The 17,673-nt window shown below is 41.1% G+C and overlaps 1 protein-coding gene across 1 annotated transcript in view; it reads left to right on the forward strand.

The window, feature by feature from the left end:
• Positions 1–4,687, forward strand: part of muc13b (mucin 13b, cell surface associated) — a 93,996-nt gene extending 89,309 nt beyond the window's left edge. Inside the window, exon 12 of the mRNA XM_043675055.2 lies at positions 960–4,687. Coding sequence (XP_043530990.2) covers positions 960–1,082 — 123 coding nt within the window. The 3' untranslated portion in view covers positions 1,083–4,687. The remainder of the gene's footprint in view (positions 1–959) is intronic.
• Positions 4,688–17,673: the final 12,986 nt, after the last annotated feature.

A 17,673-nucleotide genomic window follows, 5' to 3' on the forward strand; every position in this document is an offset into this window, starting at 1 on the left:
TGTTGCACGGTGAGAAAATTTGTTGAACATCAGGTGATTCATTTAATGACTAGAATGACCTCATTGTGGATGGCTTGTGCTCAGCAGCTGTGGTCAACACTGTACAAAACGTTTTATTTTGTTTTGCTTGTTTCTTAATAATGATCCGAGTAAGATTTAGGTCGTTGATTTCCCCTTCGCCACAAAACATTGTGCCTAGACAGTTTTAGAAGGCAGTATAGCATCTGCTGTCAGGTGTGCAATTCCCCTTTCACGTGCACATTGCCTTTGGTAACTAGACAACCCCTTTGCTTAAACGATGAACAGTGACTCACTAAAAGCTGCAGTCAAATCCAATTCCTTAGACAGGTTTCTTGTCCACTCGTGCTGTCAGCCTTCATCTGGAACAGAAAGCAATATTTTATCAAAATGGGTTTTATTTTGTCAGAAATATCAATCTTGACACAAAGGGAAAACCTGGTGGAGCCCAGGGCGTCACTTTAAAATTTAAGAGCTTGCCCATTCAGGGGTAATGTCGAGAAGCACTCCCCTACACAAAGGATGGTGGAAGTCTGAAATTCTCTCCCTCAAATAAAAATGGCTGTGGCCAGGACAATTGAAAATGCAAAACCTGGGATTAATTGACTTTTATTAGGTAAGGGCATTGAGGTTTATGGAACCAAGCGTTAAGTGGAATTTAAGATACAGATCAGCTGCGATGCAGTTGAATGGCAAAGCAGGCTTGAGGGACTCAGTGACCTGCTCCTGTCCCTTTGTTTCTACAATACATTCCTCTAGAAGATTCTATCTTTAAACTTCAAGCAGTAAATGTCACTCATTCCTCACCCAGCAGCCCGTGCATTTGCATTTAAAACAAAAAGGTTTCAAGATGTATTTGAAAGAGTATAACATTTTAGTAAAGTACACATTCAGTCAGTGTGCTCCTAATTTAATTGATATCCTGCATTTTTCTATTCTAGCCTGAAAAAAATGATGACCTGAAGACCTTTAAAGGGAAGCAGCAGTCTCGGTACACCTATCTCTGCCAGGGTCAAGAGAATCCATATTACGTCAGTGATGAGAAAAAACCTGAATATTTGTAAATGGAGCCGGATTGATTTTTAGAGGGTGAAACAGATATTCTTTCAACTATTGATAATGTTTGTGCTTCTGTGCAGGTCGCATAGCAAGTGTAAAGGGTAGGGAAGGGGGAAGTAAAGGTGGAATTTTGTACGAATTTTTTAAACCAAATTCTTGGGACGTATTTCTGTAGTGAGGCAACTATGAAACAAAAACCTTCAACTTAGTATTTAAAAATTAAGACTCCAATTTTCCTGGCCATTAAAATGTCAGACGAGGGAGTTCAAACTTCCGGCATTAACCTATTGGAACATTACCTTTGCCTCTCTTCCTAACACTGTAATAAAGCAGATTATTCTTCCAAATTTAACCATGCAAAGCCAGGAGGAGCACAAAGACTTAATGGGGAGGGTAGGATTGGCATGAGGTGCAGGGTGGTGTTTGATGTGTGTGGGGAGGGGGAGCGGGGGGAGTGGACAAGGTGTGGTAGTTGTTGATGGGTGGGAATTTACTCTGGTTAGCACCCAGAGTATTTCTTTTGTATTGAAGTGTTGAATCGTAATTTTAGAATTTTCCTTCCGTTTTTACCAATTGATTCAGTACATTATTTCCAAACCATAATACCAAATGTAAAGGTCCCTCCTTCATCAGCTAGCTATTACATTGTGCTGAACACAATACTGTAGATGGCTGCAGTAGGAGAACATTGTTCATTGATGGTCAGGAGACTACAGCTGACCATTGCATCTATGAGTTCCTTCTAAATCTAGCATAAAATTAACAGGTTTCCACATTTCAGCATCCCTTATAGTGACTGCAAAATTGTAACATTTTAACTTTTGATTGGATGTATTTAAACTGGTTGCTCAGTCACACCACTAATGTTCCCTCTTTAGATTTGCATAGTTGCATAATCTTCATTGAGTTTTCAAGAATATTCAATAACCAGCTCTTTTATATTGTGCTGCTGTCTTTGAATGGGATGGAAAACGCAAAGCAATGTGGTGGGACTTTCCTTTTAAATTTTAACCAAGCAAAGTAAAAGAAAATTGAAGCAAATCTTTTCATTAATGATTAAAATGTTGATTAGTAAATTATAGGAAATTACTAATTGTGTCTTAAAGTACCAGAAGGAGGAGAGTCTAAAATAGCAAGCCAATTTTAGCACTGTCCAATCACCAGCCAACTGAAGAGGATGCATTTCCACCTTTAAAATATTTTTTAAAAAATACATTGCACATTTTTCTGATCAAATATGTGGATGTAAATTGTAAATATACTGGGGAGATATCTATACTCCAAGATGTATATTTAGTTTTGTTTTGGTTTTAATCTTTTTTGAATTCCTTGGTGTTTTTTTGATTTTTAGGTTCTTCAATATTTTTCTTCAATGAAGACTTTCCATGTTTGGCAATCTAAGCATAAATAATTTTGCCAAGGAAAAAGTGGTGGTATTAAGTTTTGCAAATAAACTAGGCAGTCCTTCTGATGTTTTTTCCCTGAAAAAAAAACTTCTTAAAGTTTGGTTTTTAATACTGATAAATTAATGTAAACACTAGCTTGTGTTCTGAGAAATGCCAATCATTAATTATTATCTAGTAATAATTAGTTTGTCCCATTCTTAAATAAACTTTATTTTTGCACTCTGGGTCTTGACTGACAGGACTAACTATACTGCTTGCCATGATTAATACTTGTAATGTGTGGTTTCCCTATAAACTATGACTGCAGCATAGAAACATTTGCAGATTGGCCATGACATTTTGGCTCGGGTGCACGTATGAACTAAGTGATCTTATGACCAAGAATAGTGATGCGCGCACACACACTGTTGTCTTCAAGGTGCATAGTTACTGCTGGGACAGCAGCTTTATGGGCCCACAGAGATTGGCTTGCAGCCAAGCAGATTTTTAAGATTGACCTTAGAGTCTGCCAGCCTTAATTTGGTTGATTTAGTTTAATATAGCAACCAGCTGCATAAGCTTGAGCTACAACAACTGGTAGCTCAAGACCAGAGTAAAATGTATCTCTGAATAGTTGTTTGGGGGAATTGAGCGTTTTGGGCACCTTTCCATTCCTTTTCTCTCTGATCTTGTTAAAGGATATTAAACAAATGACAAGCACTAGTAGCACTTGACTGTTCAATGGTAGGAGATGCTGTGACAAAGTGTTATTGAATAGTAAAGCTCAATAACCTTTTCCAGTTTTCAGTCGATAGGAAATAACTCCAAAGATTAGACAAGTAAAGCACACAAACATTTGTTTGTCCTTGGTAACTTTAGATTCCAAATCCAAATGTTGGCATCTCCTATTGTTGACGAATGGATATAGACCAGATTCCTGCAGAACTTTCCCCAAAACGGTGGTTATCTTCTACAATATTCAACTTGAGTGTCTTAAATAATTGTATAATGTAAACTTCAAAGCATGTTTGTGGAAACACATAAGCTTGTGCATGTAAAAACTTTTGTTTCTAGATCAAAATGGAACAGCCTATAAATAAAGATGTGACTATTTTTCCCCTTATATAAATGATATATTTTTGCAATACAAAGAATGACTATCAGAAATGGAAATGAATTTACTGAACTGAAATGTACTCCAGCTTTCAATGCACAAGCCGATTGTACCTAATCTGTTTGAGTTGTTAGTAAGGTTTATGTTTTTCCTTTAACATGGACATTAGGCTTTGTCTTGTCTTTCTCTCCTTGTCATTTTCTGCTTAGCCTCATTCTACTATGCACTTTGCCTTTTGTTCTGCCAATGAATAGATTATATATTATTGTTTGCCCAGGATAGGAACTAACTGCTTCATGAGGTGGGAGTATTCAGTGGGAAATTGGAAGTAGCCAACAACTGAGGCATAGAGCAATTACTCCTGGCTACATTAGAGCACAAAAAATGTTTTTTTTTTAAATGGATGTAGTTATTATGGTTCATGGGTTCTGAATGCTATATAGGTATCTTTTGACTTTCGGCATCCCATTGAAAGACTTGCAACTGTGCTTGGTTGCATTTTTTGAATTTATTTTTGGAGGGGAAAGCGTAGAGGGAAAAGAGGGTACACCACTCAGGTTGTGACTACTACTGAATATTTGTAGATAGGAGATTGGTTTTAGCTTTGTGTTGTGGTTGCCCATTTGGATATCACCTCTGCACAAAACAGAACCAAAATTCAAACGAAGAACCCTTCAGAGATGGCATAGTTTCTACATTAATTCCAAAAAATGTACATAAGGGAGACACTTTCACGTACCCAATGAACCTGCTTCATGGCTGTCACTTGTGTCTGTGTTCTGTTGCGTTTCAGTAAATGTGTAATGGAAAGTGTACTTCCTGGAGCTTAAAGATTCCCGTTGCTCAAAACAAATTTAATTTGCTGCTCTTGCATGGAATAAAAATGGCCAAAGTTGCATTCTCAATTTGGATTAATAGGTTTGCTTGTACCTTTTATTTTGTACATTGTAGTTATGTGAAATATAAAAGAATTTCATGCCAAATAGGAGTAAAATCATGAGAATTTCAAGTAACTTTGATAAAATCACAGGTATTAAAATATGAATTTGTTTTTCTATTGATCACCCATTGTACAATTTAAAAATATTGAAATAAAGAAAAATTCTTTCCATTTTCCACCTTGTTCTTTGACTCCAGGTAAAATCAATACGGAGAATGGAACTGGTAAGTTTTTGTACAAATGTTGCCTTGTACTAAAGGGCGAGTTGAGAACCTGTTTGTTCTCTACAGTGCACTGCCAATTGAATATTCAATTACTGTACAACTAACAACCCTCTCAGCAACTAATCTATTCAATAGCCCACACAGATGAGAGAGCTAGTTTGGTTTGGCAATTGAACTTCCTTACAGATTGATTTTACATTTATCTGCTGAAAGATCAATTGTCTTTATTATTCCAAACCATGCATTTAACTTTGGAAATTGAGTGTTCCAAACCTAGATGTTTGGTTGTTCAACTTTTGAAGTGCTTAAGGAATCAAAAAACATGCCATCTGCAAATGTTTGTGGATGCAGAATTGAGCTGCCTCATGATCAATGTCCAAGTCATGATGTGGAAGAGTGGACTGTGGTGGACAAAGCTAAAAATCACACAACACCAGGTTATAGTCCAACAGGTTTATTTGGAAGCACTCGCTTTCAAAGTGCTGCCTCTTCATCAGATGTTCCACAACCACCTGATGAAGGAGCAGTGTTCCGAAAGCTAGTGCTTCCAGATAAGCCTGTTCGATCCCAACTCAGGACCTTAATTATTGTTGCTTACTGCGGGGGTATCAAAAGATAGTGACAATGCAATGACTTTTGTACCATCCAAGCCCCCCACAACCCCAACACCCTTCTCTGGGTGGCTCCCTGTCTTTAGTACAATTTTTTTTAAAAATTGTATGGGATGTGGACAATTGATATCCATCCATGTTTGCTATTGAATTAATCGGCAGTTAAGAACCAACCACATTGTTGTGGGTCTGGACTCACATGTAGGCCAGATCAGATAATGAGGGCATTAGGATTCTCATTGTACGGTGGTAGTGTCCCTCCTCCTGGACTAGGAGGCCTGGGTTAAAGACCCACCTGCTCCAGAGGTGTGTAATGCCATCTCTGAATGGCTTGGTTGGAATCATATGTTAAATAAAATTTCAGTGAAGCGGATATACTTTTACAACAATTGTAAGCTCTTATTCCAGATTTTGTTGAATTCAAATCTCTTCGGATGCCATGTTCCTCTCCCTTCCCCCTCTGTATACTTTTCTCTAAACGGGCTTTGCTGTAAATTGTTAATTTGGAAACACGGGTGATTCACTGATAGTGGTTAATAGATTTTAAAAAAACTTGGTGATTTGCTGATGGAGAAAATCTGTTCACTTGTGTGTAAGAATACTCCTGGATAGAAAATAAATTATATTTCCAGATCATGAGCCCAGCATTACTAGTCCAGTGACATTATTACTTTAAGGGTATTGCTATTCTTTTATAAAACTCTCTAATTGACTCTAGTAAATGCATTTGCAGCTGTACATAACCCTATTCTCTGCGCAGTGGATTGTAGTAGTTAGATTGATTCTTCAGCAATAATTAGCAGACCAAGACCTAAGCAGTACAAGTACTGCTCCTGAGTGTATACTTTGTACTTCAGTTAAATCATTCAATTAATCATCGGCAGATGGACAAAATCCAAGAGGTGTTTCATCCTTTTAGACTTAACCTGTACATGACCACATCGTCTGCAGTAAAACAAAACTGAGAATACACTGTGGGCTAAATATTGGTAAAAGAAATAGATTTGCATTCAAAAGATTTCCAACAATCCACCACTGCCACCAGGAGGGAGATTGTGGCACTACATCCATTTATCTCCGTGCTTAAAATGGATGTGAATGTTTTAGATTAGATTTCCTACAGTATGGAAACGGGCCCTTCAGCCCAACAAGTCAACACTGACCCTCTGAAGAGTAACCCACCCAGACCCATTCCCCTACCCTATATATATATATCCCTAACTAATGCATCTAACACTATGGACAATTTAGCACGGCCAATCCACTTGATCTGCACCTCTTTGGATTGTGGAGGAAACCAGAGTACCCAGAGGAAACCCACGCAGACACAGGGTGAATGTACAAACTCCACACAAACAGTCACCTGAGGCAGGGATCAGACCCAGTTCCCTGGCACTGTGATGCAGGAGTGCTCACCACTGAGCCACCATTCTGCCCCCCATACTGTTGGCAGTTGTCACAATGTTATTTGGGCTTCTTAAGTGGATGGATTGCTTAAGTGGGGTGGTTACGCTAAACCCTTATAAAGCTCTCATTAAGACACAACCTAGAGTATTGTGCCTAGTTCTTAACCACCATGTTTTATGAAGGATACAGGGGAAATTCACCAAATGATACTACGAGGAAATCGGGGTTTTTGCTACAAAGTCAGATTGGCAACACTTGGGTTGGTCCTCTTATGAAAATGAAGGTTGAGGGGAGACATGATAGGAGTATGCAAGATTATCACCGGTCTAGATAAGGTAAGCATAGAAAGATTAATATTGCAAGGAGAAGGGGACACAGATTGAAGAGTTTGGTCAAGGAATGTGGTGTAGTAGGGGTATGTGAGGAATTCAGTTAAGGACATTTTATGTAATGAGTAGCAATGAGCTGAAACACTCTGCTTACAAGTGGTGGATACACAAGTAGCAGGAGGTGGCTGAAGCATCTGGATACTGGAGGGGCTAAGGATCCTGATCACATTCTGGCAAGAGTACTGAAGACTTGAGCTGCAAAACTAGCTGCAATCCTAGCCAAGCTGTTCAACTACAGCTACAACACTGGCAATGTGGAAAATGTCCGAGGTGAGTCTTGTCCATGAAAAGCAGGACACGTCCAACCATTACTGCCCTATCTGTATCCTCTCAATCATTAACAGGGTGGTTCAATGGTTAGCACTGTGCCTCACAGTGCCAGGGATCTGGGTTTGATTCCAGCCAATTGACAATAGGTGCAGGAGTAGGCCATTCTGCCCTTCGAGCCTGCACCACCATTCAATATGATCATGGCTGATCATCCTTATTCAGTATCCTGTTCCTACCTTATCTTCATAACCCTTGATTCCACAATCCTTGAGAGCTCTATCCAACTCTTGGATGACTGTGTTGAGATTGCACATTCTGCGTGGTTTTCTTCTGGGTCCTCCAATTTCCTCACACAATCCAAAGATATGCAGGTTAGGTGAATTGGCCATGCTAAATTGTCCATAGTGTTCAGGGATGTGTAGGTTAGGTGCATTAGTCAGGGGTAAATGTAGAGTAGTAGGGGAATGGGTCTGAGTGGGATACTCTTTGGAGGGTTGGTGTGGACTTGTTGGGCCGAAGGACCTGTTTCCACACTGTAGTGATTCTATTCTATTCTAACAAGGTGCTATCAAGATGCTCACAAGCAGCTCAATAACACTAAATGATAACCTGTTCTCTGACACTCAATTTGGGTTTCGCAAGGTCCATCCAGCTTCTGAATTTATTACAGTCTTGGTTAAACATAGATAAAATAGTGGAATTCCAGGAAGGCAGAGAGGGAAACTGTTCTTGAAGGTAACATAGTGACTGTCTGAGTGTGGCATCAAGGAGCCCTAGCATGGGAACAATAGAAAACTCTTTGGTGGTGTTCATACCTGGCGCAAAGAAAAATGGTTCTGACCATTGGAGATCAATCATCTCAGCTCCAGGACATCTCTGCTGGAGTTCCTCAGGATAATGTCCTGGGCCCAAATATCTTCATCTGTTCATGAATGAGTATTCATCATAAGGTCAGAGATGGGAATGGTCGCTAATGATTGCACAATGTTCGACACTATTTGTGACTACTCATATACATTGGGGGGGGGGGCAGCACGATAAGACGATAAGGATGGTGCTCCACAACCACGTGATGAAGGAGCAGCACTCCGAAAGCTAGTGCCTCCAAATAAAGCTGTTGGACAATAATCTGGTGTTGTGTGATTTTTCACTTTACAAAGCCTATTATCCAATACGTTTCCTTAATTGTCTTATCAGCTTGCCAAGGCACCTTTGAAGGTTTGTGAATATTAATCCCTGGGTTCAGCAGCTCTGGCACCACTTCAAAACTCTACTATTTAAATTCTATGGCCTCTGTCACATCTTTCCCCCTAATGGAGTGGGACCATTCGGCGCAGCCATCTTGTTGTGAGCAATTTGGCGTGGTCTGTTTGGCGCAGCCCATTTTGCTGCCGACCCATTTAGGCACAGAACTATATTTATTGCTTTCATTAATGCTTTTAATTAAGCCTGAAAAGGAATAAATATGAGCTGCGCTGAAATAGCCCTGCACCTAAATGGGTCAGCGGCAAAATTGGCATGTGCCAAACAGGCCGCGCCAAGTTGCTCGCGCCAAAATGGATGCGCCAAATGTCCTACACCCTTCCCCCAAAGTGCCTCATTCACATTTATCCACACTGCATCATCCAACATCACCAGCCCAAGCCTCCTTTATCATCCTCAGTATTTATTCTTACCAAGTTTTGTATCATTCACAAATTTTGAAGTGATTCCCTATATTAAATTTACATATGCCAATAAAACCAATGACTCTAACCACAATCCTGGGGACCTCAGGAGCGCACCTCTCCATAGAGCAAGACTCTTGTGTCAGAAAAATTGTCAAGAAACATCTGCAGACATTATGTAACATTATTCCATACACTTTGTGAAATTGTTCCATAGTACTTAATGTAATGAGCCTGAAGTGAAAAAAAAATGCTCGGTTGAAAAGCAATGCAAAGAAGACATTTATATTTTTTTTTAAAAATCTCAGCATGCCCTGAAGATTGATTACAGGAATGATGTAGCCTAATGAATGTCATTGACTGGGAAGAGCTCCTCTTCCTACCACCCCCCCGCCCCCCCCCCCGGCTCTCCCAACCACAACCAGCAGGCCAACTCTTTCAGATGGCAGGAGGTAGAGCTCTCAATTGGTTGTGATAACAAATTACATGCTAATTACTTGCTCAATTGCTACTTCCATCACACAGCAGGGGATTTGGGTAAGAAAGAGAGCATTTCTATAACATTAGTGGGCATTTGCTTAAATTGGCAATGGCACAGGATTAGAAATGAGCTTGTATTCTGTGTAGTTCTATGACAGGTTTTTTTTATATAAGCACTTTCTACTTTGAACCCTTTTTTTATGCCAGCTCATTTCCTGGGTTAAACCTGGAAACACAATCATAGCATTCATCACACTAAGAAAATGCATTTTTTTCTACTCTTTTACCTAGTCTTCAGTGCCCTACACATTCACTGATGAGAAGCCAAAAATAAATATACAAAAACCACAGACAGAAGAAATGGTCCTTCAAACCTACTCTAAGTAAGCAATGTTTTCTTAAACTCATATCTTTACCACTTGTAATTATCAGAATGGGTTATTTCTTTGTCCTGTAAGACATTTCAATAGTCAAACTTATGGTTTGCAATAAAACCCTTTGTTGTGTTTGGTTACTAAGCATGTGCCACATTCAACTCATTAGAACTACAGAGGAATAAATGATATTGCATGTACAGTACTCCAAATCCAACAAGAACTGACCTTAAATTGATCATTTGTCTATCTGTGTGTACCACCCAACATTTAAAATGTGTTTTACAATTTATTCTAAAACAAAGCAAAATAGTACAGATGCGGAAAATCTGAAATAGATACAGAAAAAGTACTGGAAAAGCACAACAGGTCTTGCAGCATCTGCAAAGAGAGAGAAACAAAGTTAACCTTTCAAGGCAGCTCATCACTGAATTCTCAAAGGCAACTAAGAATGGGAAATAAGTGCTGACCTGTCCACCAATGCCTAAATCCATATGAATGAATTGAAAATAAAATCCAACCTGACTCTTCTTCAGGTTCTCCAGCATTTTCTGTTCTGTCATCATATCAATTAGTATGTGTCTCAAATACCAGCATTCAGCAGTTACCTGTACATAGAATTGATGGTTTGGGTTACTATTATAACCCAACTGGAGCTCTTTCATTTCTTGGATCAATTGTAAAAGTCCATTCCTCTCAAACCTGTAAGGAGACTAAGGTCAAAATGACTGCTATGAGTTGGGTCATTCCTGATGAAGGACTCCTTCCCGAAACGTCAAATTTTCCTGCTCCTCAAATACTGCCTCATCTGCTGTGCTTTTCAAGCACCACTCTAATCTTTACTCTAATCTCAAGCATCTGCAGTCCTCACTTTTGCCACAAGTGTTTAAACTGTTCAGAGATGAACTAATCAAAATGGTTGCTTCTTCATTGTTTTATTACCATGTTGATTTGTTATAAAAATGTGTGGTCTAAACTGTTAATCCAAAATGTGGGAAAATCTGAAACCTGGTGTGATCCCAGCAGTGCTGGATTTGGGACACCTGTACACTAATATTCCCCAAATTGAGGAATAACTCAGCTAATCCTTTTTAACCTGCCTTCCTCGTCAAAATTTTGATGAAAACCCAAATCTTTAAGGGCCTCTAACTACATGCTGAGCTTGTAATTCATTAGAGCATGAAAAGAGTTATTGTACATAAGAGTGCCAACAAACTACCAGATCATCAACTTGTTTATCACATAATTATTAAACTCATTCTCCTGTGGTAACTGACATATTTCATTACCTTATGATTATTTTCATGATCTTATTTCAAAATGGGGCAAGAAATGGAACTGAAAAAGTATGAATTATGCATCATACACCCCCACATCCTGTACTTTCACAGAAACTAATTCACATATTCAGCTAAATTGTGCCCTGACATGTTAAACTGTAAACCATGCCATCTCTAAATATTTCATTATTTTTTGCTGCAGCACAAATCTCAAGCTATTTATAAGAACGAAGAATGTAAGAACTTTAATCATAAGAAATAGAAACAAATCCTAATCTTATGCATATACATGACTAGGATATTTTACAGTCAGTGCTGAGGGCTTATTCTCCCAAAGCATTTTTCAAATTGTCTGACCACAATTTTAATTTATTGTGTGAAGAATCGCAACAAGGTTGCACCTGAGGACTCAGAAAAGCTGTCAGAAGTTCTATTTGAAAATGGTTACATTCTGCACTTCTTTCTAATACACCAGATAAAAAGTTGACAAAAAACATTTAAATTAGATTAGATTAGATTACAGTGTGGAAACAGGCCCTTCGGCCCAACAAGTCCACACCGCCCCGCTGAAGCGAAACCCATCCATACCCCTATATTTACCCCTTACCTAACACTACGGGCAATTTAGCACGGCCAATTCACCTGACCCTGCACATCTTTGGATGGTGGGAGGAAACCGGAGCACCCGGAGGAAACCCACGCAGACACGGGGAGAATGTGCAAACTCCACACAGTCAGTCGCCTGAGTCGGGAATTGAACCCGGGTCTCTGGCGCTGTGAGGCAGCAGTGCTAACCACTGTGCCACCGTGCCGCCCACATATTATATGAAACCATAATGTTTTCAAATCTGACATTATTTAAAATATTTGAAATGTTAACTGAACAGAACAAAGACGTGGCATGTGATTTGCATGTTGACTACAACAAGATACTGAGCGACAATGATTAGGAGTTTCCTCACATCTTGAGAAACCAGGCATGAATCGCAGCTTGCTTTTGAAGTATCCAACAAACATTTATTACAGCTCAGTAATGTAGACAAATATTACATTCACAGGCACATTAGTGTTTTGGCTAACATTAAGCTAACATTGGATAATGAAAGAGCAGTATGCTTTCCATAGGGTGTCATGCTTCAAGTGATCACGTAAGATAGTATCTCAGACCTTTATACCTTGGAGGTCACATGCTATGATACAGTAACTACATCATAAGTATGTCTCTTAAAGATATACAGCATTCTGACCATGAGACATAACATGTTTGCGTTGGCTGCAATCATTGTTTTATTACCATTTGGGTACAGTAGCTGTACCCATGTCAGGTACAATAGCTGTAACAATAATTAGATAATTTAGGTCCCATTATTAATCACCCATGTCCATGTTACTCAACAAATTAAACATTGAAGCAATCTGTCAGAATGAGCAACTCCTGAGTGATGAAAATTAAAATTGTGCAGGTTTCATGACTTCACCTCCTCAGATAAAGCCAGAAACTCTATGATTTCTTTGTCTTCTCTGAGTTTCAAAATTCTGTTTGCAGACTTTTTCTAAATTAGTTTTCATGAAAAGTTTCAGGGAGATCAACTTCGTGAGCCATGACATAGACAATTGACTTTCCACCAACACTGTAAGCCTCAGACGATGGTTTTGAATACCTCAGATCCAAACCAGCATCCTGTCCCTTGACATTGAAGTCAGCACCAGGATTACCAAGGCTCTTTGAGCTCTCATCTCAAAGTTGAGAAGTCAACAACAGCAAATTAACAGAAGCTAAATCACAACTGTGGTCAGTCTTATGTCCTCAGCACCCTCCGGGTGAGTCTGTGGGTGACTGTACAGACAAATGCAGCTGCTACAGGTTTGGTTACACTTGGGGCAGGCAGTGGTCACAGGAATGGGTAGCTGAGGCAACTCACTCCTTTTGCTGTCTTCAGGTAGCAAGTTTCGAGGTGCTCAACACCTTGCCAGGTATTCCTCCTCCACTTTGGATGCTCTTGGGCCAATGATTCCCAGGTTTACATTCAATTCCCTACAGTATGGAAACAAGCCCTTCAATCCAACAAGTCCACACCGACCCTCTGAAGAGTAACCCACTCAGACCCATTTCCCTCTGACTAATGCACCTAACACTATGGGCAATTTAGCATGGCCAATTCACCTGACCTGCACATCTTTGGATTGTGGGAGGAAACTGGAGCACCCGAAGGAAACCCACGCAGACATGGGGAGTACGTGCAAACTCCACGAAGACAGTCGCCCAAGGCTGGAATCGAACCCGGGTCCCTGGTGCTATGAGGCAGCAGTGCTAACCACTGAGCCACCGTGCTGCCCCAGTGTGTGTGGGAATGCTGCACTTCACCAGTGAGGCCTTGAGGATATCCCTGAAGTGCTTCCTCTGTCCCACCTGGGGCTCGCCTGCCGTTGAAGCCAGGAGTAGAGCACCTGCTTGGGGAGTCTTGTGTCAGTCATGCAGACAACATATCCAGTCCTTCAGAGCCAATCAAGGGTGGTCAGTGCCTCAATGCTGGGGATGTTGGCCTGATCGAGGACACTGGTGTTGGTGCGTCTTTCTTCCCAATGGATTTGCAGGATCTTGCACAGTCAACATTGGTGGAACTGTCCCAGCACCTTGAGGTGTCTGCTGTAAACAAATACTGTATGCAGGCAGGAGGCTGGAAGAACACAGAAAGCCAGGCAACATCAGGAGGTACAGACGTCAGGTGTAACCTTTCATGTTCTGTCAACTTCTGCGTGTCCTGATGCTGCCTTGGTTGCTGTGTTCTTCCAAACTCCTGCCTGTCTACTTTGGATTCCAGCATCTGCAGTTTTTTTGACTGTAGACAAATACTGGGCATCTCTAAGTGACACAAAGTGGAAGTACACCAAAGTGAAAGGCAGGAGTTGTTGTTTAGCAGGAACAGCAGCAGGTGACCCTCCTGCCTGATCAAGATAGCCTGGTCAAAGGTCACAGCCAGAGTTAGTGTCCGTAGAGCCGCCTTCAGAACAAGTCTGCATGAATGATCTGATGCACTCCACCAAGGTATATGGTATTTTATAGTCACAGCAGAGTAACACTCATAAGGGCATCAAGCAAGGGAAGAGTGTGAGGACAGTAGCAAATCGTTTATACTTTTTGCTTTTTGATTAAATTATGCTATATCAATCCTTCATCAAAAAAGAAAGTTTCTCAATCCCAAAGCTCAATTCTGGCTCACACGTCTGGGATTTTGTCAGAAGCTGTAACCTTTGTCATGGTTACTTGCTCATAACTTTGGCAGGCATAGCACATCCTTCACTCATGGCACTGAAGACAGTGACCATAAAGAATTAGCCAATGATTATGCATGATCCCTTTGCTCATTGGTGTTTTAGGCATTGCTCCTGTATGTCCATTTATCATCACCAGACCAGGTCAACTTCATTTGATGGCTGTGAAACTCCAATATCTCCAATAGAACGGGTTAAGTCTGGGTCTATCCTTCTTTTCAAAGGGGTTTGGGATTCTTATGTCTGAGTCTACTCATCCCATCTTTGATCGCTGCTGTCTATTATGAATAGCCTCCCGCAAACAGACAACAGATAGGATGGTTGAATATCATCCTAATAGGTGCATAATCAGTTTAACAGCGTGTTGGCCTACTGCTGCCCCGAGCCCTTCTCAATAAGTATTTGACATATGCATGGTTCTGCAACTGGTCATCATCCATAGAATGAAGGGGCTTCCATACATTCAGTACACAGCTGAAACTGAGGCCTGTCAGCCCTTTGCAGCAGGTTATCATAGCAAGGCAAATTATGAGGAAGAGATAGCCTTCCTACAATTCCACCATGAGCATCAATCCAGGAATGATGACTCAGAATCACCAGAGATCCCTCTTTTAGAGTACTGCTTTCAATTCTGGTCACCCTTCTTTAGGAAGGATGTTGTTAAAGGTGAGAGGGTTCAGAAATGACATAGAAGGATGTTGCCAGGATAGGAGGCTTTGAGTGATAGGAAGAGGCTGGATGAGCTGGGGCTTTATTCCTGAGAGCATTGGACTCTAAGGGGTGACCATATAGAGATTTATAGAGTCAAGAGGGGCATGATGGGGTCTTTTTCCTAGGATGACAGAGTTCAAAACTAGAAGCCATAGGTTTAAGGCAAGAGAGGAAAGATTTAAAAAGGACCCAAGGGGTACCTTTTTCACCCATTTGGTGGTGTGTGGATAGAACAAGTCAGAGAAGTGGTGGAGGCTGGTACAATTATGACATTTAAAAGGCATCTGGATGGATAGAGGAGCAGGAAGGGTTTAGATGGATATAGGCCAAATGCTGGCAAACGGAACTAGGTCAGGGTGGGACGTCTGGTTAGCACAGATGAGTTGGATCAAAGGGCCTGTTTCTGTGCTGGATAACTCTATGACTGTAGGAAGCACAGTGACAGTCTTGTCCTGCATTTTCCACCAGTGCAGAGACAGTCTCAGGTTAAGGGTCAGGGTCCAGTAAGCATTTACTTCATAGAAAAATGCCCGCAGCTGACAGAGGATGTGTCAGTCCTGGACTCTGTCAGTTGGATGAGAACCATTCTGTGACCCATCTGGATGATAGATCTCAGCCATATGGAATCAAATGGACACAGTGGCTCAGTGATTAGCACTGCTGTCTCACAGCGCCAGGGACCTTGGTTCAATTCCAGCTTCCAATGGACAGTCTAGTTTGCACATTCTTCTGTGTCTGCATGGGTACCCTTTGGGTATTCTGGTTTCATCCCACAATCCAAGGATGTGCAGGTTAGGTGAATTGGCCATGCTAAATTGCCCATAGTGATCAGGTATGTGTAGTTTAGATACATTAGTCATGGGTAAATGTTGGGGAATGGGTCTGGTTGAGTTACTCTTAGGAGGGTAAGTGTGGACTTGTTGGGCCTAATGGCCTGTTTCCACACTGTAGAGATTCTATGAAATGGAGATGCTGAATCAGGGAGTGGGAGTGTCTGACAGAGACAGTGAAAAGAGAAGGTACTGACGGTTGCACCTTGTCAGATTTTGACTACCTTCACAAAAAGGTTGGTGACTGCCTTGGAGCATCAGGTCCAAAAGGACAGTCAGAGGCTGGGTATGTACTCTGACTTGCACAAAAGGTAAAATCAAACACAGGGCCTTACAGGAGAGAGGTCAGAGCGAGAGGTGGCAGCAGGGAACACTCTGTTCCACGTAGCTGTTTCTTGGACCAGCAGCCTCAAACTGCCTAACTGCCAAAAATCAAATCAAGCCAGAGAAAAGCTGAGCTGGGAGAACTGGCCACTCCCCTTTCACTGTGGAAGTGTTTTTTAACTTGAAAGCCTTTTTCCCAAGGCGGTATCCGTTAGCTATAATCAAATTGGCCCTAAAACCCACCAAAAGCCAGACCTTTCAGAACCACTACTTTTCAATCTCTCTGAAAAAAAAAGCCATGGACAGCATAACCTTGTTAAAGGAACAGCATCACCACAGATCCCACTGTGCATTGACAAGGAAGACAGCCCTGGACGGGCAGCCAAGGGACTTTGTTCCAGGACTCTTCACGGGTTCCCTGGATCCGTGGAGAAGACCCTCAGGAGGCCAGAGCCATTAAGGCTACAGACCATCAGAAGTCATCTCATGCAACAGGGTAGAGCATTCAACAGGCTGCCTCCCCATCAACTATGCAACTCAGTGCTGCACTGAGGTGTAGGGTTAGGAAAAGAAAGAGGATGAGATTTTAAAACCACAAAGGTGGCATTCATTGTATATATCCAACACACTTGGAAATATATGTTTAACCTAACTGTTTCTCACGCACACTGCATTTTCATTACATTTTGACAAAAATCAAGATGGATCCAGCAATGGGGTGTGGGTGGGTGAAGGTCTGGCAAGATGAGGTCAGGTCCAGCAAGGGTTAGAGAGGAGGCTTGTGTCCGGTCTGGCAAAGGGTAGGGTTTTCGGTTCTGTCCAGCTGTAGGGTGGCTGGGCTTACATCATGCAAGTTGAAGAAAGGGGTTGTCGGGTCCCTGGAGGTGGTGTAGGTGGTCTCAAGGATATGTAGTTGAGTGTGTGTGAGGAAAGTATAGGGTCAGTTTAATAGCTGCTGAAGCATTAGACTACGTATTTACCGGTCCAACTTTCCAACTGTTCTACTTAATTTTATCAGAAGTTTCAGATTTAGATGAAAACTTTAGAAGTTTCCAAGCAGAAATGAATTGTCCAAATGAAAATTCAATTTCTCAGGCAATTCTTTCAGACCATGGTATGAGGGAAATTCCAGAAATCCCTTGTACAACTCCCATATATACTGGAATAACGACTGTCTGGCAAGTGGAAAATCCAGGCCAGTACACTTTGGGCTAGAGTCTGACAGACAATGCACTTAAATGGTACCTTGTCTGCAAGGCTCCTTTTTCTGTATCTTCTAACCATGGGGAGCATTAGCAGAACCTGATTAGTCAGTTC

The sequence above is a fragment of the Chiloscyllium plagiosum genome, unplaced genomic scaffold (assembly GCF_037043375.1).
Source record: "Chiloscyllium plagiosum isolate Xiang-an unplaced genomic scaffold, Cpla_swu_hap1 HiC_scaffold_32, whole genome shotgun sequence".
Lineage (NCBI taxonomy): Eukaryota > Metazoa > Chordata > Chondrichthyes > Orectolobiformes > Hemiscylliidae > Chiloscyllium > Chiloscyllium plagiosum.